Source organism: Hylobates moloch, unplaced genomic scaffold, assembly GCF_009828535.3.
Source record: "Hylobates moloch isolate HMO894 unplaced genomic scaffold, HMol_V3 SCAFFOLD_42, whole genome shotgun sequence".
NCBI lineage: Eukaryota > Metazoa > Chordata > Mammalia > Primates > Hylobatidae > Hylobates > Hylobates moloch.
This window is the reverse complement of record NW_026652317.1, coordinates 1,335,707-1,360,384: the sequence shown is the minus strand read 5'-3', so window position 1 is coordinate 1,360,384 and position 24,678 is coordinate 1,335,707. Positions and strand designations below refer to the sequence as shown.

The window sequence follows — 24,678 nt, the reverse complement described above, 5'->3', positions numbered from 1 at the left end:
CTTTCACACATTGTACACTCACCAAGACCAGCATCTTTTCATTGAACACCATAGTAAGTGTACACATAGTGACACAAAAACTCAGTTAAGGTCAATATTGGTGTATTTCTTGCACACTTCTGTAATCTTCCTATCCTATCTTTTTGACCTTTAAAATTAGAGCACAGCATTTGCATCGGCAGCGTGTGGAATGTTTTCTGTGTCTGGTTTTGCCTACCTTTTGAAATTCATGATTACATGATTCTGCCTGTTCCAAAGGAAGTGGAATTGTAGCACTGTAGAGCATGAGCCTAATGATGGAATTGCTTACTTTCTAAACAAAACATAATCCGAGAAAACTGGCCACCATGATGAAAGCACTTTATTGACAGATTTATATGTAATCTATAGTGTATTTTTCACTTTTGTGCTTGGTAATTTTTTCTTTTCTGAAAATTAAGGGTGCCGTGGCTCTTACAAGTGGCATCTGCCTCACCTGTGATTTTAAAAAGTATAAGGGATTTTTTCTTTTCATTTCTTGCTTTTGTAGTCACATGCTGGCATGTAACACTTATAACAAAAATATGGTGTTCTTGGCGTTCCCAGAAATTTGAGAAAACCTATTGTTTGAGGGGAAAAATGCCCATTTTGAAGTGCATTTTCCTTTGTTCCTTGAAAGCTTAATTTTTAGAGGGGGATCTCAAGGAAAGCAGTTCCTATTGGTTCTCTTTTTTCATCAGTAATAATCTGTCTTTGATGTACAAAGTGAGTAGATCTTGAGGTTATGTAGTAGAGTGCTGGAGGTGAATAATGGAAGAACAAAAGGTGCTTACTGTAACTTGTGACCCAGGAGCTTGCCAAACTCTTCTTCCACTCAATTTTCCTAGACGGTGCACATCTTCCTCTAGAGTCACTTTTCTATAAGCCAACAAGACAGAATCTCATTGTTACAGATTTCTTTGGTAGAATGGCTGCATGTGATATTAAAAAACTTTGGAGTTTGCTGACTACTGAACTAATTATCCTAAATAACTGAATTCAGATGTTCTGCTTAGCGGACAACTAATTCTTCCTTTTACAACTGTTTTTAACTTGTTTTTTTAAGTTCAAGAGTACGTGTGCAGGTTTGTTACATAGGTAAACTTGTGTCATGGGGGCTTGTTGTACAGATTATTTCATCACCCAGGTGTTAAACCTGGAACCCATTTGTTGTTTTTCCTGATCCTCTCCCTTTTCCCCACCCTCCATCCTCCATAGGCCCCAGTGCGTGTTGATCGCCTCTATGTGTCCATGTGCTCTCATCATTTAGCTCCCACTTGTGAAAACTTGGTATTTGGTGTTCTGGTCCTGTGTTAGTTTACTAAGGATAGTGGCCTTCAGCTTCTTTTAAAATCCTTTTGTATGTAATTGATAGAGCAGCAATTTGGTCACCAGAAGCCCTCATAGTGTTGGCTCCTACCGTTAACTCTTCTGAAAGTTTTCATTCCTCTAGGACTCTGTTTCCCCATCTGATAAATAAGGGGGACATAAAACACTGTCTTAAATCTCCCTTTCACACGTATAATTCTATGTTGTATTTTCATTTTTCTGAATATGCTCGTTCATATTTAGGAGAAAATTAAATGTAATTAAATAATTTCTGTATAAGATAATTATAACTTATTATATTCAATATTTTGTAATACAACTCATTCTGGCAGCTATTCTCACTGTACAGAATAGAACTGAAGACAGCATAGGGAGTCATGTTGAATATTTGCTGTTGAAGAAAAGTTATTCAGGGAAGAGGGAACCATTCACCATACCTTCTACCACTCAGCCTTTAATTCCTCTAATAAGCTTATTTTCTTGACATTTGCCTCTTTTTATCTAGCATTTAAATACAAGGAAAGGGGCCAGGTGGTGGCTCACATCTGTAACCCCAGCACTTTTGGAGGCCAAGGCGGGAGGATCACCTGAGGTGAGGAGTTTGAGACCAGTCTGGCCAACATGGCAAAACTCTGTCTCTACTAAGAATATGAAAAATTAGCCAGGTGTGGTGACACACGCCTATAATCCCAGCTACTCAGGAGGCTGAGACGAGCAACACTTGAATCCAGGAGGCGGAGTTTGCAGTGAGACGAGATCACGCCACTGCCCTCCAGCCTGGGCAACAAAGCAAGACTTTGTCTCAAAAATAATTAATTAAATACAAGAAAAGGTATCTGGGTCATCAGGTTTCTAGTAATTGTGTCTTCTGTAGCCAAATGAGTTGTTTGTATTGACTTATTGGCTGGCAAATGGTGAGTAAGAAACCAGGGGAAAGAGATAGGTTGTAGGAGGATTGAGAGAAGGTGCACATTCTTGATTTCATTTAGACAACAAACATACAAGACAAAGTATGGGTCAATATGTGGATGATCTGGTAGAAACCTAAGTGCCCTACAAGCAGAGTCTTCAAAATGGCTAAAGCTGCATGTGGCAAAGACTGCTAAGTGTAGAGATGATCACATAATTTATCATTTAAACTGGGACATCTCTGAGACCCCATTTTATAACAATATTGGGACGACAAATGCAAATAGAATATTCTAGACAAATTAGAAGATATAACCACTCTGGCTGCATGTTCTCCAAAACATATTTACTCCTCTTATTGGTCCATCTTAAGGGGGTGGAAAACTTTCAAATTCTCTTCAGTATCATTGTGTGTGAAGGATTCTACAAGACTTCCCTCAGTTCTGTCCAATCCAACACCACTGTGTAGTCCACAGCTGGACTACATTTCCCTAGCCTCCTTTTACATTTAGTTGTATTAAAGAGGCTAAGTTCTAGTCAATGAAATGTGGGCAGAAGTAGTGAATATTATTTCTAGGTTTAAGCCAGGAAAACAACTTTTGAGAAACCCTCCATGCTTTTTTCCATTCTGGCTTGACCTACACAGCCTAGTGGCCTTTGAAGTCTTATATTGCAGATAGCAGAGGCACAGGACAGAAGAAGCCTGGGCCCTGACTTGGAGAGCCATATGCCAATCAGGAAAACCAGTTTGGAAATTTATATGTATGAGAAATAAACTTGTACTATGCCATTGAGATTTTAGAGTTTGCCTGTTATCGCAGGTAAACTAGCATTGTCAACACTATCATTATCTTAATTTGTATATTGCATACACTTTAGCCTAGAATATATTAAAGACATCCCCTTATTTCTCACTGCACTGTAAACCACTCCAAAATAAAGACCTAGAATGAGTATTCAAACATAATAAGTATGTTCTAAATATTAATATTTTCTGGATTTGATTGAACTAAATCATATCGAATTGGACTGAAATGAAATGAATTGTATACAATATGTTAAGAAACTTCAGAGATAATAAAGCTTTCTTTTATCTGGAGAAACCATGGAAGGTTTTTAGATGGTATTGTTTGGGCAGACACTTGAAATATTGGTTTACATTGGATATACAGTAAAGAATATGATATTCCAGTAAAAGTAAATAGTGTGAGCACATGGCAAACATCACCAAGAGCAGATAGTTTAGTCTGACTAGGGTCGGTCAGTGAGAAACAAATGTCTAAATTTACTTCAGTCCAAATACATTTACAGGGCACCTATTCTGACAGGAGGACAATCTCATGAAGAGGTGATTTAAGAAAAATATGTATGTGATAACTAAATGTATATAATAAATGCCATGAGAGCACAGAGAAAAGATGCCCAAAGGAGACAGGATGAGTTTTGGAAAACAGGTAAGTTAACCACACCATACAGTTTGTTGAAAGTTTCATTGGAACACTTGCACATTATTTTGTAACCAATAGGGAGTCATCGAAGGGCTTTGCGGAGAGCCTTGAAAGATGGTCAATGAGTTTGGACACGGCTTTGTAAATAGTTGGTAAATGAGCTTCATAGGAAGACTCTGTGCATGTCTTTCACTGCCCCTCAAAAGTGAAAGACGACATGGACACAGTGCTGCTGTAAACAGGAAACATAATCATGAAGGCGGTGTGAAGACCACAGCGGGGAGCATGGATGGACACAGGAGTCCAGTTATTAGGCCACTATAATTGGCCATTTAAGTAATCACTGAGGGCCTTTGTCTAGGATTTGTGTCTAGGCAGTAGAAATGTGAAGGAAAGAATGGATTAGAGCTATAGCAGAAGTAGAGTCAATGTCTTCACTCCATGGGTACTGAAGGCAAGTGTGTATCAGCTAGGATTAGTTTTAGCTGTGAGTGATGGATAAGTCTAAATAAGATGGAGATTTATTTATATCTTATAAATGTAGGCCATGCAGGGATTCCAGCTCTTTCTATCTTGATGCTGAAAATAAGGCATTTGCATGATGGTTCAGGATGGCTATTTGAAGTCTAGCTATGATGTCCACATCCCAGCTTGCTGGAAGAAGTGAGGAGAGGCATAACATTTTCTTTTAGCACTTCCTAGAACTCTTATACATTTTCTAACATCTCATTAACCAGAACTTATTCACATGTCCACACCTAGCTACAAAGGAGATAGGGCTATATAGTCTGTATTCTGTGATGTCTTACTAAAACCAGAGTTTTCCTTGTTAAGGAAGAAGGGGAAATAAATATTGGGGGATTTAGTGGCACTATTTTTGCCACAGGGGCAGACGACAGTTGTGATCATGAGGTCCTGGAAAATAGCAATATTCTAATTAGTAGGCTGCTGAAAAGCTTGCATGGAACTGGAATAAAAAATCCAGGTGGGGAATATAAATTTGAGAATCATCCTCATTGAAGCAGTAGCTGAGATAGGGATGGTCCTCAAATCTCCTCAGAACAACTCTCCAGACAATTCAAGTTCCGAATTTTAGATTGGTCTTGGTTATTTTTATAATGAAACTCTAGTTTGGCTGGTGTGGAAAGCACAGATATGGTCATAATTCACTGGATCTACCACTTATAAGTATGTGACAGCACCTGTCATATAGTGCATGCTCAGCAAATGCTGTGTGGATCAGAATCGGAATGAAGGACAGAAATATGTTGAGCTATGGTATATATGAAAAATCTGCCCTGACCTTTTCCTATGGTTTGCATGTGGCTTTATGTCCCACCATGGCAACTTGACTTAATAGGTCATTTTTCTTATTTTTCTACCGGGCGTTGGGATTTCTTTGGGCTTTGTGCCAGCAAAGACCGCGTGTTTCCTGCATGAGTTCCCTGAATCAGTTGTTTTCCTGCTGCAAGTCTTATATTCTGTTCCCCAAGTTTCTTTAGTGACTGTACTTTGACTCACAAATGGCGTGAATGTCCTCAGAGGCTCCTGAAGTCTTTTTTCCGTCAGGAAGGGCTATCTTTTTTCTTTCACAAGTTGGCTCATACTTTAGAGGAGTTTTCTTGGTAACTAAAAATAGACTACCATTCAATCTAGCAATCACAGTATTGGGTATCTACTCTAAAAAAGAAATCATTACATCAGAAAGATAACTGCATTCATATGTTTATAGCAGTACTGTTCAAAATAGCAAAGATATGGAATCAACATAAGTCTCTATCAATGGGTAAGTGCATGAAGAAAATGGGGTATATCCATACCGTGGAATACTACTCAGCCATAAAAAAGAATGAAATCACGTCTTTTGCGGCAACATGGATGGAACTGAAGACCATTAGCTTAAGTGAAATAACTCAGAAACAGAAAGTCAAACATCACGTATACTTATAAGTGAGAGCTATAAGCTATAATAATGTGTACACATGGAGATAGTGGAATGATAGACATTGGATACTTAGAAGGGTGGGAGAGTGAGGGGGATGAGGGATGGGAAATTCCTTAAGGAGTATAATATACCCATTAAGGTGAGGGTTACACTAAAAGCCTAGACTTCACCACTAAGCAATATATCTGTATTTAAAAAACTGCATTTGTACTTTTTAAATTTATACAAATAAACATTTTTTGTATTATTATACTTTAGGTTTTAGGGTACATGTGCACAATGTGCAGGTTTGTTACATATGTATCCATGTGCTGTGTTGTTAAAAAAGAGATGAAATAATTTGCCCAAAGTGACACAATTAGTAGTAAATTTGTGATTTAACCCCAGGGTGCCATGTATTTTCCATCATTTCACACTACCTCCCAAACCAACAATTCTGTTGGATTCCTTTCTTTTCATTGCATTTAGCCTTGCTGAATTCAAGCTTAAGAGACATACAAGGAGATTTTAGTCTCATTCAGAGATTTCAGCTGTGATAGAAAGTTTTATGTGATATGAGATTAACCCCACAATTGACTAACCCATTGATTTTAGGAATTACCAATAGTTTCTTTCCAATTGTAGTTTAAAAATGGATTTATTATATCAGTATGCTCCTAGCATTCTGAATATAGCACATATACATTTTCCTTATTGCTGTGATTTATGGGAGGCTGCACGAACCTGGGCATGGACTTGAACTCTTGGGATCTGAAGTTTCATCCATCTGTTTAAAAACATACATACACTCTACTACAAAAAGGAGCTACAATATTTACAGAGAATAAATCTATACCTGATTCCAAACAGAGAAATAATAGTAAAAATATGGAATAGATTTCTATGAAATGTCCATCTCATGAGCTCATGACAGAACAGATTCATTCCTTACAGTAATGATGCTTCTTAAGTTGCCTGTTTGTCAGAAGTCAAAATTATATTTAAATGGTTAACATTATTTTATTATGTAGTTATCCTGAAAGTACCACCAGAATTTTCCTTTGAGAAATAATAATTTATACTTTTGTGGAAATGTAGATTGTTATAACATTTTTTACAAAGTAACTTAACATATATACTCCTGTCCCTTGACTGATTTTGGCTTACTGTGCTAAAGAAAAGTCTAAAAGAGGATGAGCAAGGGAAGCTTTGTACCTGAGAAGGTTAAGTGCAGTATTCAAACAACTAGATAACCAATAGGGCAGGAATAATTGGTAAATTATGGCACCTCTACTAAAAGAACTAGTATCTGTACATTAAAAATAAGAATGAAAAAACAAGACGTAATGTTTGGTGAAAGCAGCAAAATTATAGCTATCCTCTTAAAATTACAGAGATTAGAGGTAATCTTTTTGTCCCTTTTCTTTTGTGTTCCACTGTTATTGTTTGAGTTACACTCTTTGAATTCTAAGGACCTTTTATCATTAAACTTATTCCAAGGAAATAATAGAGGATAGTCATCAGAGTGAATATTTCTATAGAACTTGTAAATAACATTTATAAATGGAGGTTCACATGTCATTCTCCCTTTCCCAGATTTATTAAGCAAATATTTGTTAAACACTGTGCCAGTGTACCTATGATATGTGTTGCATTATGGAAGACAAAGCACAACATTTTTCCCCTTGAGACAGCTTTAATTTAGTCAAGGAGAGAGGAGTAATAGTACTCCCCCAGTCTCCCTGGTCATCTCAGTAACTGTCAACATCTAGTCACTCAGACTAAAAAGGGTGGGAGTTTGCCTTGATGTATGGTCTTCAACTTCTCTCATCAGTTCATTACCAAGTCCTATCCATGCTTCATCTAAATCTTACGATGTTCTATTGTCACTAGCACTGCCCTAGTTGAAGCCACCACCACCTTTCTCCTGGGCCACTACTTACGTTGTCCAGCCTCATTTTCAGCCTCTCTCCCCCCTGTATCTACTATTATCACACCTATTGGCCACTTTTAGTTTTCTTAAAGAAGCCAAACTTATTTCTGCCAACTTTCAGTCTTTGAATCCCCCTGAAATCCTACCACTGTTGATCTTCATGAGGCCAGATTTTTTTATTTAAATCTCTGATTAAGTGTCATAATTTCAGAGACCATCACTGTCATACAATCTAATATGTTCTTCTAGTCACTTTACTACCTTACCCTCTATATTACAGAGTACTTTTCTCCAATTTTTCTTATATATTTGAATTCCGTTCTTTCCTTTTCTCTGTCTCCCTCCAGGAGAATGTATTAGGTTTATGCAAAAGTAATTGTGGTTTTGCCATTACTTAACAGCAAAACCCACAATTACTTTTGCACCCACCTAATAACTTCATGGAAAACAGGAACTTTGTACCCTCAATGCTTAGAACACTTACAATCACAGGTACTCACTAGATGTTTCTTGAATTAATAAGAATGGCAAATGAGGAATAGACACTAAAGTTCTGAAATTCAGGGAAGTGAGGGATTACAGTAGAGTTGGAATGATCAGTACACCTTTCTTGAAAGGAGTGTGAATTGGAGAGGCTTTGAGAATTGAGTAAGACCAGGTCAAGAAAAAGTAGAAAAAGAGGGAATTTCAGGGGGAAAAAGGGCAGAGTGAAGGTGTGGAGAGAGTAATAAATGTGGCATACTTGGGGACAGCAGGAAGAATGACTCTTGTAAATTTTATGAGAAATGATATTAAATGTGTGGTAAACCCAAATTGCAGAAATTCTAGAATACTAGGCTGAGAATTAGCCATAATAGGGACTTTCCTCTTGATGATTTTCAACTCTAGTTACCTTTGAGCTTCTGTTTATTTTTTATTTTTTTAATTTTAATTAATTAATTTATTTATTTTTGAGACAGTCTCGCTCTGTTGCCCAGGCTGGAGTGCAGTGGTGCGATCTCAGCTCACTGCAAGCTCTGCGTCTTGGGTTCATGCCATACTCCTGCCTCAGCCTCCCGAGTAGCTGGGGCTAAAGGCGCCGGCCACCACGCCCGGCTAATTTTTTGTATTTTTAGTAGAGTCGGGGTTTCGCCATGTTAGCCAGGATTGGTCTCTATCTCCTGACCTCGTGATCCGCCCGCCTTGGCCTCCCAAAGTTCTGGGATTAGTGGCGTGAGCCACTGCGCCTGGCCTTGAGCTTCTTAACAATAGTATCATGCTAAGCTTTTTAGATGAAAGTAATGCAGGCTACCCACCATCAATATTTTTTTCCTATCTCCCAACACAAATATAATTTTGTCAGCTTGCTTAGGTCTGGTCCAACATGCAAGGTGATTCTAGGTCATACCCATCTTCTCTGCTTGGAAATAGTCACTTTGTCACCCATTAGCCAGTTCAATTCTCAATGATTTGAGTGTCCTGTCTAGTTTGTATGGCAAGTGGCGTTTTCACATAGGATGGAAAGATAGAAATGAGTTTCATCCTGTCTCACGAATTCAGGAAAAGCAAAGAATGACAGAGATGTAAGTAGTTCCAGGTATGACACATCTTCCCCTTTGCTTTTAAATGCAACACATTGTGCTAAATAAAAGTGGGTTTGCTAAGGCTTTGATTTCCCTAGGCAGAGTGTCAGCTCCTGGTGCTCTCCCATCTGTCAAGCACGTGTGGGCCTGTCAACCAACTTGAAATCACTTTTGTTCACATTCCCACAGACCACAAATATAGGCGTCACACCCACAAGTCTTTGGATATAGACTAAAACCTCTCAAAGATTGTGTGAGTTGGACTGCAAGTTGCTATAATATACAACTTCACTACCACATTTATCAGGCATTTACCCAATATTTTTCTGGCACTTGTTATGTACTAAGCTTTTGCATAAATAATGGAATTTTTTTTTTTTTTTGACGGAGTCTTGCTCTGTTGCCCAGGCTGGAGTGCAGTGGTGCGACCTCTGCTCACTACAACTTCCGTTTCCCAGGTTGAAGCGATTGTCCTGCCTCAGCCTCCCAAGTAGCTGGGATTACAGGCATGTACTACCACACCTGCTAATGTTTGTTTTTGTTTTTTTTGTTTTTTTTTGAGATGGAGTCTTGCTCTGTCGCCCAGGCTGGAGTGCAGTGGCGCAATCTCTGCTCACTGCAAGCTCTGCCTCCCGGGTTCACGCCATTCTCCTGCCTCAGCCTCTCCGAGTAGCTGGGACTACAGGTGCCCGCCACCACGCCTGGCTAATTTTTTATATTTTTAGTAGAGACGGGGTTTCACCGTGTAAGCCAGGATGATCTCGATCTCCTGACCTCGTGATCCACGTGCCCCGGCCTCCCAGAGTGCTGGGATTACAGGTGTGAGCCACCGCACCCGGCCAAATAATGGAATTTTAAAATAAGATATATTCTCTGACCTCAGGAAGGTTATGGTTAGGTGGAAAAGAATGACATGGAAACAGATAGTGTGGGGCACTATCTAAACGTTAGAATGTAGGACCACACATAATACAGAGAGTGCACAGAAGAAAAATACCTTCCGGGTGTCGTAAAAGTCAAGCACCTGAGGAAGGCCATTATCCCCGTTAGTCTAGTGAGTGCCATGCAGCTCAATGGAGCAGTCATTTATGTTTCTTCTGATGATCCATGCACTTCTCAATGTTCCTCCTTCCCACTTAGAACACAGAATTGGCCATGCAAGGAAAGACAGTGATGTCATGGATATGCATCCAGTGTTAGAAGTACTTTTTTTACCTTCCAACTTATGTTGTTTCCTGGTCAACAGACTTGGTACCTTCCTCCTTGAATTACCTCCTCCAGTGGAGAAATGCAGTTTCTGAGGGAAACAACCATTCAGGGCTTCTACCATTACATTACAATGAAGTAACCATAGCAGTGTATGTACTCTTCCTCTCCTCTGTATCTGGCTTCATCTTTGCTAGTTGTAGACCACTTGGCACAGGTATAATTGTACGGATCCAGGGCTTGGAAGCTCATTTGTGCAATGTGTGTGTTTATGGTTTGGTGTGTTTTGACTGATGGTGGAGTTTTATTAAGCAACATCCCTTCCCCAACTGGATCCCTTTATGAGGGCTCTTCTGTTCCTTATTGCACCATTTCCTTCCCCACCTCAACTGTGCTCTCTCTGATGGTTGCTTTTAAATCTCGTTTCCCACCAGGTCAAGAGACCACTGTAATTTCCAAATGGAGGTATTTCGCAGTTATGTTTTCTCTGAACCTAAGTTAGTTAAATTAGTTGACTTGGAGCAGTAAGCTCTGTTAATGATAGGGATTTACCCACAGGCCAGGTCACGTCATCTTTGGGAAGTTTCAGTCTGGATCCAAAGACTTGTTGGTGTGATGCCTGTATTTGTGGTCAGTGGGAATATGAACATAATTTTTTAAGTTGGTTGGCAGGCCCATACTTGCTTCAGAGAGTTTATGGACTTATGGGAAGAATAAAAGGGGATCAAGATACTGTTCAGGTCTTTATTGACCGGTTTGAAAAACCCAGCATGGGTTGTAGGCCTTGTTTATATAAAGCTCCACCAGCTTTGGTGGTTTAGCCCAATGGAAATCGGGTGGAGAGAGGGAAATACTCAATTTTATGTAGTTGCTGGTGACCAATTTCAGATCTGGAAAAGATTCACTATGATAGATACCTTCTGCAGTACCTACTGATCAGATACCAGGCACATGTAATTAGAAGCCCATATATTTCAACATTCTGATTTTTTTTTTTTTTTTTGTAAAGCAGCTCACTCCTGAACATTTAAGTAAGAAACAGAACTGCATAACAAAAACCTTTTAGATCCAAGACAGGACTGAGCAAACTATGGCCTACACATCAAATCCAGCTCTCTGTTTTCATAAATAAAGTTGTGCTGGCACACAGCTACACCCCTGCATATTGTATATGGCTGCTTTTGTGCTACAATGGCAAAGTGGAGCAGTTGGCACAGAAATAGTATGGGCTTCAAAGCCTAAAATATGTATTATGTCGCCCTTTATAGAAAAAATTTGCTGTTTTAAGACCCCAACCTCTTATAAGTGAGGTTCCCTTCTCTGTGCAAGAAGGGATCACCAAAAAGCCTCTGTTCCATCCAGAAAGTTGCAAAACACTTTGCTCTTTCTTCATCCCCAACCATGGCTTCTTCAGCTGTCCCATTCATTCAGAAGTAGAATTATGTAAGATAATTCTGCTCATTTGTATAAGAAGCCATTGGAGCAATGAATATTGTCTCTCAAAATCCTGAGATTCAGAGTTTCCTTTGGAAAATCATCAGTTCCCAAACTACCACAGTGAAAAATAAACCGAGAATAAAATTGAAATAGATTTTTCCTTGCTATGTATATCTTTTCCTCTGGCAGTGATGACAATTTTTATTGTCAACACGATTTTTTTAATTAGACACCTGGATTTTTCCCAGGGGCTGGTTGCACATTAAAAAATTCTTATCCATACCTAGGCAAAGAGGAACACAGAATGCTGTAAAAGCTCAGGCGGCTCTCTGTTCACCTGTTTGCTCTGAGAAGTTCTCAATCAGCTCTTCGCTCACTTCAAATCACATGTAAACAACAACAAGATGACTACCAAGGATCTGGTGGGAGGCGTTAAAATAGGAATCCTGTATTTCTCTAGGAGATCCATCTATAATAAACTTCTTGTAGCACTGTGGCAGAACTTTAAATGAGGTACCTTTTTAAATGTGCCATCCCATCTTTCTAAATTGCCAAACAGTATGAGGCCAGCCTGAGCATCCCAGGGAATTTGAAAACATTACATAAATCATCTTTATTTTCTTCAATTCCAGTCTGCAGCCATTAAATTTTGTAATTGATAGACATCAAATGGCTCTTCTGGCTGACTGATTTTTGGGGGGTGAATTTGGTTCTTCACAATGCACATCAAAGACAGCTAATAGGAGCTTTGCAGTTCTGCTATTATAATAGGCTTTATTCAGATGGTCTGATTGTCTTATTACCTGCTAAATCTTGCATAGTTCTGCTTCTGAATGGATGTGATAGCCAAAGAAGCAATGATTGGAGATGAAGAAAGAGCAAAGTGTTTTTGCAACTTTGTGGATGGAACAGAAGCTTTTGGTGATAATCTTGTCAGTTCCAATACTCTTACTTACCCAGGGGCTTCTTTCTTCTTTCTTAAATGGACATTTCAGTTCGACTGACAGGTTTTCCTTATAGGGGAGTGTGGAAGATATGCACATGTAAGAAAGAGAGATAAAAAGAGACTAGGAATGCATCTACAAATCTGAGAACCTAGTCATCTTACTCAGGTTTTATTAGAGTTAGCGTTCCTTTTTTTGCCATCTTGACAACATGCATCTATGCTTTCTCTTTTTTCCTTACTGCTTTAACCCTTGTAGAAATGAAAGTTTCTTAATGATATGGTCAAATGGCACGAAAGGGTAGAAAAAATATTTGAACATATAATGGGGAGGCAAGTGTATTCGGTATGACACTACAATTCAGATATATGGGAAAAGATGTATCTTTTGTCTACTTAGACAAAGAATTATCCTCTGGTTAGTGTTCAACATAATGTTTCATTTTATCCTCTTTTAGGACATGGAAGTACTATAAATAGTACCTTTAGGTTAGTTACTGTCAATAGGGATGTCACTGCTTCTGGGAGAATATTTTGGAAATGGGTGAGGGCGCTTAAGATTGTTATAATGAAAGAGTGGCAATTAGCACCAACTAAAGGGGGACAGAGATACTATGCTCTGCAACATATTAGATAGTTAGAAACAACGATAAATTATCCCATGTCCCAACAGACATTCAAGTGACTGGAAAAACTGTTTTATTTATTTGACCCTCCAATCAAACTCCATTTTGCATATGCACACAAAACATGTCTTACAAAGTTTTATTATACCTGGTTCTTTAGCAATGCAAAGATCATGTAAATCAAGAGAAGGTGGTACTTAATTACGTTTTAATCTTTGCCAAGAGTTCACTATTTTGGAAAACCACATACCACGAGAGCAATGCCACTTGTGGATTCTGGAATCTCTAATATAATACAAAGTTGTTATTTGTGTCTGTGTTAATCAAGCATCCAACTTCTTCATTTTATCTTCTAGTGCACCATGCCCAAGTATTTACATATTGAAATATATATTTTGTTTTACATTATGTTCCTTGTATTTCCCCCTTGTATTATAGTTAAAGCACTATATTGATTATATTGATTTTCTTTTTGAAATTATGTATGTAAATTAGCAATCAACAAGTTTTTTCAGTAAAGAGCCATGGAGGAGGCTTTGTGGGCCAAATGGTCTCTGTCATAACTATTCCACTCTGCCACCGTAGTGACAAAGCAACTCTAGAGAATAGATAAATAAAGTGTATTGCTATTTGGCAATAAAACATTATGGACACTGAAATTTGAATGTAATTTAATTTTAACATGTCAAAACAGTTTTTTCAACTCATTTTTTTCAACCATTTAAAAGTGTAAATTCATTTTTAGCTCTTGGGCAGTACAGAAACAGGCAATGGGCCATATCTGGCTAGCACGCACTAGTTTTCTAATCTCTGCTCTAGTGTATCATACTCAAGCATTTTCACATTGAAATATATATTATTATAAATTACATTTATTTATAGTTAAAGCACTACATTAAATTTTTTAAGTGATGTATAAATACTGTAAAAAAAATTTTATAAAACAATTAGGTAAAAAGCTTAATGTAAAACAAAAATTGAGTGCTAAGTGGACATTTATTTGGGGTAATGAATCACACGCAAGAGAATGCAACTTCCCCAATGACTGTCTCGTAGAATAAAGACAGAAGGCTGGATTTATGGTTTAAATTGTTTGATGACAGTCAGCAATCCTGACTGGATAAAACTTGGTGTGAGTTTTTATGAAACTCTGAAGTTTTTGCCTGTGATAAGGAAAACCAGTCCTGGCTTATCTCTGATGCAAAGCTGTTAGGTGATGTTTATAGTTCAATACTTTCAAGATCTTAGAAATGTGCATTTTTCCCAGGCTTTAGACATTTTACATGTCTAGCAGAGCTAGGCTGAAGTTTAGTGAATTATCAGGGTTGGGGTTTGGTTTTGTTGTTGTTTTTTAGTAGGCTGTACTGTCTGTGAATTTTATTTAATTATAGTCAAGGCGAGCATTACAAGGTAGTTGTTTCATAAGAGGGCCATTAGATATCTGATCTCACTGGTTTCTAAGCCTTTGGGATTCTCTCCTGGCTCCTATGATGACTGTCTAATGAACTGGGGGAGAAGGACGGTGAGTCAGGCAACACCAAGACCCAGAGGAGGAATCAGAACCCTTTCTGAACTCTAGAGAAATGTTGTCTACCCACTTGGGAATTTTGCAGCCATAACCAAACCTTGATTTGGTTTCTTGGCTTGGTCGGGTCTAAAGACCTCCTGGCTGACTTCAAATCTCCTTGTCTTTCCCTGGTGCTGCAAATTCCCAGAGTCTCAATTGAATCTTCCGCCTGACTCCCTGGTTGGACAGAACCTTTCCAGCTTCTGCTTTGAGGTCACTTCCTCCTTTGCCTGCTGTCCCAGAGCAGATGCACTGGCTTCCAACTCAGCTGACCTCGGGATCTTCCTCAAGGGCTATGGAAACGTCTGAACTCTATCCACACCACAGGGGCAATAAGAATACCAGGAAATCCAGTATATTTTGGTGTGTCCATGCCCGAGATTTGTGCTGGGCAAATTTAAAGGTGCTATTTTTTCCAGATCCTTAAATAAGCTCTTTGTCTCTCTTCTATTTGTTTTTAAAGTCCCCTACGCCCACTGTCAGTTCCAGAAGGAGTGGGCTTCAGTTTCACTCATCCTATGTCAGAAAGTCTCCTTCAACCACAAAGATATAAGCCTCAGGGCTCTTCATATCATAGGAAGAAAAAGTATCTTCACTATACCATAAGAAGAGACTTGAAGCTAAACAGTCCAAGCTTATCTGGAAGCTAGAGAAATCTAGTAAATCTTCTCTCTATACAAAGCCTTGCATTCAAACCCATTGTCTTATACCCATTCTTTCTAACTCAGAATGATAAGTCTTTTCCCTAGAACTTTGAAGAGGAAGGCTAGAAAAAAAAAAAAAAACCACGAGATTTAAAGAAGAAAAGAAAAAAGTGAAGGTTTAACATTAACATTAATAGTAGCCAAACTAAAATTTGATTGATTCATGTATTTTCTTCCAATGTGTCTGGGAATTGAAATATGAATGTAGTTTAATAAAGGGATAAGCATACATTTATGTATCATGTATACTTTGGGGTTTGCATGCATGTGTAATGGCATTGCCCCAATTCACTTGTCAACTGTCATGAATTCAAGGGTTTCCCTGAGGTCATGTCAGCATGAGCTTACAGATCTCCATGATATTTTCCAATATCTTGAGCCCTCTGCCCTTTTAGCCTTTGATGTCAAAACCCTCCACCCCAGTTATTTATATTCTTGTTTTCATTTTCCTGGGACCTAAGGAAAGCTGGCTGGGTATACCTTTCAGCCTTCTAGACTGGCTCCTTCAGCGAACTTCAGTCTCTCCCAAAACAAGGGTTCCATGGACACACATGGATGGGATCTGCCTCCTCTCCTCAATTTCAGCAGGGGCACTGTGTGTGTGTGTATGCGTGTGTGTGTGTGTGTGTGTGTGTGTGTGTGTGTGTGTGTATGGGGAAGATGACGAGAACAGGTAGCAGGGGACTTAAATACATAATTACTATCTAACATCAATTAAAACATCAGAGAACTTTCAATAAAATTGTTATATTTACCCATCAATGATCTATTTGAAAAAAAAAAAAAAAGGAAGGGAGAAGGAAGGTTCTGCTGTAGTATGACTTTGGGGTAGAAGAGGATTATTTTATGGATATTCACCCTTCTAACTTGGACAGCTGGGACACAGTGTTTCTCTACCGTCATCTTAATCTCTCTTCTTTGCTTTTCCTTTAGCTCAACAGAATTCACCAAAAATCCATGAAGGCTGGTGGGCATACAAGGAGGTGGTCCAGGGAAGCTTTGTTCCAGGTAAGTACACATTAATTCTTTTATTTATTTATTAAAAACAATTAGAATGAAAGCTAGCATTATTTCCAAGGATTTTACATTGCAAAAGGTGAGGCAGTCTAATTTATGTGTGCAATGAATACTCCATCAAGACAAAGTTTGTTAAGTAATGGGCAATTAGAGTACTTTTTTTTCCATCTGAGCCTGCAGTCTCAATGTCCTTCGGTCTATAGGATGCCCTCAGGGGCAGGGGCATGGATGATTAAGGGCCGAAGCTCTGTCTGCTGACATTTGGTTAAGTGAGGAAGAGCCATTTCTTAACATTAATGAAACAGAAACTATGAAAAGACTGACCATGGCAATGGAGCTGATGGAACACATGCTGTCACTTTAGCAGCATCCATGGCCAGGACTTAGCACATCGGGCCAAGTATCAGCTAAAAATACCAGGTAAAGTGGATCCTGTCAGCATGGGGGCAGAGGACAGAGAACTGAAGACAGATTAAAGCAAGGATTATATTGTGAGTTTAGTTCAGAAGCAAGGTGGAGGGTCCCTGTGTCTCCTCCCACTACTCTTACCCTCATTATGGTCCTCTTGCTTTTAACGGTCCTCTTGCTTTTGCTGCTTTAGTAAAGAGAGGCAAGAGAAAAAGCAAGCAAAAGGCAAGGACAGAAGGGAAGGCAGGTGACATATTTCAAAGTATTTTTAACTGCTCAGATGTGAGAATAAGAAATAAAGCTCTCAACAGGAGCCAATGTGCAATCTCTACTCAGGCACTGAAAACAGAGGGCTGGAGATGTCAGCTGAGGTCTCTGTAGTTGGTGGCAAATATAAAGAGCAGAGTCCCAGGTCACCTCATTCATTCTTGGCTTCTATGTCTTCTTTTCCTGTCCTTCTGTAGAGTCTATTACACCAGCTGTGCGGAGCTAAGCAAGTCACAAAACCCCTCTGAGCATCATTTTTCTCATTTGTATGATGGGGCAATTATAAGTACTCGTGAGGCTTTGCAGTAGGAGGAAAGCAGGCATGGTGAGGGAGAGTGGGTGACCCAGGAAAAACCCAACTGGCTGCCAAATAGCCTCAGAAATGAATATTATTAACTTGATAAATTTACTATGGCATATCTATTCTATGGCCCAGTGAACATAGAAACTGAACTTGATTAATTCATCTAGAAATGACCAGGTTTCTAATGATACAATAATTTCATTGGCACAAGCTATGTTCATGTGAAATAATATTGACAAGTGGCATTCAATACTTACAATTGAGGATGCCCCTTTTAAAGAAATAGAATGTTTACATACTTTTTTCCTAGGAAATCTGTTATATTCAGGATATCTCAGAAGTTACATTTATAATTATATTCTTGTACCTTGTGAGTATGGAATTAGAGAAATAAAGGGTATTTTCTCAAGGTAATAAGAAGTCTTGCTAAGTTAGTACTACCCCTAAAGAGAACATCGTCTGTAGTGATTGACATGCCCGTGGGTAGAACTGGGTGGTCACTGCAAAATGTTGTGCGTCTGCCTCACATTTTTTGATGTTTTTTTCTCTGTTGTCACATTCTTTCTTTAATGTGTTCAAGGCCCTATTTTGAGTTGGTTGTTGCTTCTAAGACAACCACAGGAAATAATTTTTATTGTCCCCTTATGTGTTGATATAAAAGAACTTAACTTTTCCTCACTCTGAAATTTAATTGAGATAGTATGTGTAAACCTTACTACATGGGAAGCAGTAACATGTGCAAGTGTGATCATGGCCTCTGAAGTCAGACTTGATGGGACTTGAGTCTGGGTTCTGTGGTTTCTTGTTGGTAAGACTGTCAGCAAGTGACCTACCCATTCTCAGCCCCCTGGGTTCTTCATCTGTGAAATGGAGATAAGAACTAAATCAGCCTTGTGAGGTTTGCTGAAGATTAAATTACATAATGGAGGTAATGTGCGTATGGTAATGTCTGGTGCGTGCTGAGTCAGTATATGTCAATTGTTGTTGGTATCTGCTTGAGAAGAGGGAGACAATTACAAACTGGAAAGTGTAATAATGTGTGTAAGGGTTTCTCAAGATGCCTGAAACATGGGGGATGCTTGAATTTATAAGGTCAAGTGTTTCTACACAGTGGACAACTAAAAGATGACTTCCTCGTCCTCTGAATTGAACAGGTCTAAAGCCTTTTGTCTTTCTGGTAGAGAAGATTGGTATCTGATTATTCCACTTTCTAAACTTGTGGGAACTCCAACTCTGTTGAAAAGGATAAGAGTCATGAGAATTTGTGGATTAAGCAACTGAACCCGGGGCTCTAACATCTGACTCCAGATGACCTACTGTATCTGAGTGGGTACTTGTGGCAAACAATGGACCCCTTGCCTCTTATTACTTGACTATAAAGTTTAGAGTGTTCTTCAATTTGTTACTGAGATTTTTTTCAGGTTATGGATGTGTGAAATAGGAGAGAACTTGATAGGACTGAACTAGTTTTATCGTCCCATAAGTTCCTCACTTAAGTGTCTAGAAATAATAGTCAGTTGGCATAACAGTTGTGAATCTGTGACTTCAACAAAGCTGTGGTGGATAAAAATATATGAGCTCTATAACAATGGTGAGTACAAGATTAATTCAGCACGCGAATGCCCCGCTTTGGTCAGTTCAATAGCATTTGTGGAGTACCTACCTTGTGCTGAGCACCAAGTTTGGGCAGTTATTAAACAGGTAACTGACACATGATTCTTACTCAAAAGTGAGCCTACAGTCTAAAGGGGAAGATAAGCCATAAATCCATGACTCAGGGTAACAAGGGCTCCAACAGGGTTTATACATGTAAAGGAGGCAACACAGTATTGGGATACTGCCTGCCTAAGTGTTGAACAGATGTTGTTTACCTGCTCAAACCTGTGCCTTCCTCTCACCTCACCCACAACTAGAGTCTGTCTTGCAGGCAGAGCCCTGACTATGCTTGCACATTCGCCCTCCATACCATCATATACTCAGGTAAGGAGCCCCTTACCAGCCCCAGAGGGTTACTCTTGGCTGAGATTTACACCAACAATGGTGATTCTGGTCTCTTTCTTATCAGTAATTGGTTTAGACATTGTGATGGCTAATCTGGTGTGTTCATTTGGGTAGGTATGTACCCAGATATTTGACCACACATGCGTGGATGTTGTTGGGAAGGTACTTTTTAAGACCAGATTAACATTTGCATCAGTCAATTTTGAGTAAAGCAGATTATCTGTATAATATATGTGGGCCTCATCCAATGAGTTGAAGGCCTTAAGAGAAAAAGACGAAGGTCCCCAAAGAAAAAGAGAATTCTGCCTCCAGAAGCCTTAGGCCAGGAGCAGCAATATCAACACTTCCCCAGGCCTCCTGCCTATTGGCTTACCCTGTGGACATCATCCTTGCCAGCCATCATGTGAGCCAATTCCTTAAAGTAAATAAATCTCTCACTGTCACCCCATTGTGTTGATTCTCTTCCCAGGAGAACCCAGAGTAATACACTAATATAGACATGCATATGTGATAAACAGTTCTATTCATGCCATGTAAGGAGAAGCCTTCTGAATAAACTTGGGTACAAAAGACACACTAAGATGGCAAAATGGAGAGTTGAGAAAAACTCATATCTTCTATGGCTCATTTAAGGGTTGAATTCACCATGGAACTGCCTCACCACTTATTGTGTTAAGTGATGTAACAAACTTCTTACTGCTCGAGCCACTTTGAGTCAGACTTTCTGTCACTTGCAGCCTAAAGCAGTCTTCCAGGGCCAGGCATCTCACTACAAGGCTAAAGGAAGAAAGGAAGTTAGAACTGAGTCTTGACAAGATTCAAGAGTACTCAAAGTGGAGAAGGGTGGGAATGTGAGGAATATCTGACAGCACAGGCAAAGAGGGATTGTATTAATGCATTTTCATACTGCTTTAAAGAATCGCCTGACACTGGGTAACTTAAAAAGGAAAGAGGTTTCATTGACTCACAGTTAAGCATGGCTGGGAGGCCTCAGGAAACTTACAATTATGGCAGAAGGCAAAGGGGAAGCAAGATACCTTCTTTACAAGGCTGCAGGAAGGAAAAGTGCTGAGCGAAGGGGGAAGAGCCCCTTACAAAACCATCAGACCTTATGAGAACTCACTATCATGAGAACAGAATGGGGGAAACCACCCCAAGATCCAATTACCTTCACCTGTTCTCTCCTTTGAAATGTGGGGATTATGGGGATAATAATTCAAAATGAGATTTGGGTGGGGACACAAAGCCTAACCATACCATACCACTTTGGGCCCCTCCCAATCCTCATGTCTCTGACATTTCAAAACCAATCCTGCCTTCCCAACTGTCATGCAAAGTCTTAACTCATTTCAGCATTAACTCAGAAGTCCACAGTCCAAAGTCTCATCTGAGACAAGGCCAGCCCCTTCTGCCTATGAGCCTGTAAAATCAAAAGCAAGTTAGTTACTTCCTGGATACAATGGGGGTACAGGCATTGAGTAAATATAGCCATTCCAAATGGGAGAAATTGGCCAAAACAAATGGGCTACTGGCCCCATGCAAGTCCAAAATCCAGTGGGGTAGTCAAATCTTAAAGGTCCATATGATCTGTTTTGACTCTGTGTATCACCTCCAGGTCATGCTGATGTAAGAGGTGATTAGCTCTGCCCCTGTGGCTTTGCAAGGTACAGTCCCCCTCCCAGCTGCTTTCACAGGCTGGCATTGAGTGTCCACAGCTTTTCCAGGTGCATGGTGCAAGCTGTTGGTGGATCTACCATTCTGGGGTCAGGAGGATCTTGGTCCTCTTCTCACAGCTTCACTAGGCAGTGTCCCAGTGGGGACTCTGTGTCAGAGTTCATACCCCACATTTCCCTTCCACACTGCCCTAGCAGAGGTTCTCCATGAGGGCTCCCCCTGTAGCAAACTTCTGTCTGGACATTCGGGTGTTTTCCTACATCGTCCAAAATCTGGGCAGAGGTTCCCAAATTCAGTTCTTGGCTTCTGTGCACCCACAGGCCCAACACCACAAGTAAGCCACCAAGGCCTGGGGCTTGCACCCTCTAAAGCAATGGCATGAGCTATATGTTGATCCATTTTGGTCACAGCTGGAATGCTGGTCACCAAGTCCAGAGACTGCACAAAGCAGCAAGGCCTTGGACTCAGCCCAGGATACTATTTTTTTCTCCTAGGCCTCTGGGCATGTGATGGGAGGGCTGCTGTAAAGAGCTTTGACATGCCCTGGAGACATTTTCCCCATTGTCTTGGCTATTAAAATTTGGCTCCTTATGCAAATTTCTGCAGCCAGCTTGAATTTCTCCTCAGAAAATGGATTTTTCTTTTCTATCACCTCATCAGGCTGCAAACTTTCCAAACTTTTATGCTCTGCTTCTCTTTTAGACATAAGTTCCCATTCCAAACCATCTCTTTGTGAGTGCATAAAATTGAATGCTTTTAAGAGCACCCAAAGTCACGTCTTGATGGTTTGCTGCTTAGAAATTTCTTCTGCCAGATACCCTAAATCACCTCTCTTAGATTCAAAGTTCCACAGATCTCTGGGGTGGAGCAAAATGCCACCAGTTTCTTTGCTAATGCACAGAAAGAGTCGCCTTTATACCAGTTTCCAACAAGTTTTTTATCTTCATCTGTGTTAATCTGTTCTCACATTGCTAATGAGGACATACCCAAGACTGGGTAATTTATAAAGGAAAGAGGTTTAATTGACTCACAGTTCCACATGGCTGGGGAGGTCTCACAATTATGGCAGAAGGGAAAGGAGAAACAAAGTCACATCTTACATGGCAGCAGGCAAAAGAGATTGTGCAGGGGAACTCCCACTTATAAAACCATCAGATCTCATGAGACCCATTCACTACCAAAAGAACAGTATGGGGGAAACTGCACCTGTGATTCAGTTATCTCCACCTGGCCCTGCCCTTGACATGTGGAGATCATTACAATTCAAGGTGAGATTTGGGTGGGGACCCAGCCAAACCCTATCACCATCTGAGACCACCTTAGCCTGCTGTATTTCATTGTCCATATCGCTATCAGCATTTTGATCAAAGCCAGTCAACAAGTCTCTAGAAAGTTCCTACATCTTCCTGTCTTCTTCTAAGCCCTCCAAACCATTCCAACCTCTGCCTGTTACCCAGTTCCAAAGTCACTTCCACATTTTTGGGTATCTTTATAGCAGCACCCCACTGTCTGTGATATCAATTTATTGTATTAGTCCATTTTCATACTACTATAAAGAACTGCCTGAGACTGGTTAATTTATAAAGATAAGAGGTTTAATTGACTCACAGTTCAGCATGGCTGGGGAGGCCTCATGAAACTTACAATCATGTTGGAAGAGGAAGCAAGGCACCTTCTTCACAGGGCAGCAGGAAGGAGAAGAGCTGAGCGAAGGAACCACCAGATACAATGAAAATTCACTCACTGTTAAGAGAACAGCATGGAGTAACTGCCCACATGATTCAATTATGTCCCACCAGGTCCATCCTACAACATATGGGGATTATGGGATCTACAATTCGAGATGAGATTTGGGTGGGGACAAAGCAAAACCATATCAATGGGCAAAGTCCTGGAAGCTTGGAAGAGAATGTTCACTAGTGCAGGAAGAGCTCTGGGAATTAAGGCTTTGGAGAGCAGCAGGGGCCTTATTATGGAGGGCCATACCAACAGGGAGTTTGGGTTTTACCTGAAAGGAACTAGAAGTTTGGATTTTTACCCTAAAGAATCAAAGGAGAGGTTGAAACTTTTACAGAATTCAAAGTCAGAGAAGAGGGCCATATGAGCTAAGATAGGAGCAATGAGGGGTCTGGGGAGGGTGCAGCTTCTAGGGTTAGGGACCTTGTCTCTTTCCACCACCTATCCCTCCTGGATATCCCTCAGGCCTTCCATGCACCAGGGGCTCAATGTTTGCCAAAGAAACTTGGGTCAGAACAGACAGCAGTCTTTGTTCCTTAAAGAAAAAGACAAAGGCTTGACTCAGGAGACACAGTCAAGGGCTGTTCCTCTACCCTTAAATTGAGTTATAAAATAATAATAGTGCCAAATACATCAGTACAATCTGCAGTACATGCTGTAAAGGGAAAGTACTCAAGGTTTTGAGAAGCCTGGTAGAAACAGTCTGGAGATAAGGAGAGCCTCCTTGTGTAATCTAGGAGAAGCTAAGCTAAGGAAGACATTGCTAGTGGAGAGTGGTCTTAGACCAGTTGTTTAAGGCAGAAGCATGAGCCTCAAGTGTGGGCATGATATGTATGAGAGATGGAATAAAGGTCACTGTGGCCAGAGTGCAAAGTGACAAGTGCAAAGTGGTTGGAGATTGGGGTGGTCAGGAGCCAGCTCATAGATGGCCTTGTGGGCAACATAAAGTATTTGGATGGAGATCCTGGAAATAAAGGACAATAAATAGTTATAAGCAATTTACTCTTCCTCTGAGATCTGGGAAGCAGGGATTTCTGAGGAATTAGATCACCACTTATTCGGCAGCTTAAAGTCATAATACAGAATTCCTCTGAATGATTAATAGAGGAACTCATTGCTGCCATTTCTGATCAGCATTGGACCTAGCAGGCTACTTTGGCTCAGGTCAGCATCATCTGTTGCATTCTTTAAAACTGGGCACAAATGGTTTACCCAGGTCAGTAACCCTCCCAACATGCTATTTTCCATCTCTTTCTTTTTGGGTAGTTTTAAAATCTAAAGATTATTGGACAATGAAGGTAATTATACCCAACCACCTACAGGTTACCACTGATGTCTCTTTATCAAAATGTCCTTTTTTTTGGTTAAGAAAGTCTCATGGTTAACAGAGGTAAGGAGTGTAAGCTCTTCTTTTTCCACAATACTCCCAAGAAAGAAATTCACTATGTGACCACCCCTTCCAAGAGACCTGCATTCAGTCTCCCTTTGATAAGCTGTAAGCTTATCCTTCAGTACATCCCAATTAAGTGATAGTTAAAATAATTGTATTAGTTTCCTAAAGCTCCGTGTACTAGTCCTTTTTCACATTGCTATAAAGCTACTACCCAAGACTGGGTAATTTATAAACAGAGGAGGTTTAATTGACTCACAGTTCCACATGGCTG

At 39.9% G+C, this 24,678-nt stretch overlaps 1 protein-coding gene across 1 annotated transcript in view; it reads left to right on the top strand.

Moving 5' to 3' along the window:
- The window catches only part of LOC116463564 (carbonic anhydrase-related protein 10), a 515,683-nt gene that overhangs the window by 68,413 nt on the left and 422,592 nt on the right, over window positions 1-24,678 (top strand). Inside the window, exon 2 of the mRNA XM_032146727.2 lies at window positions 16,540-16,614. Within this exon, the coding sequence (XP_032002618.1) occupies window positions 16,540-16,614 (75 nt within the window). The remainder of the gene's footprint in view (window positions 1-16,539; window positions 16,615-24,678) is intronic.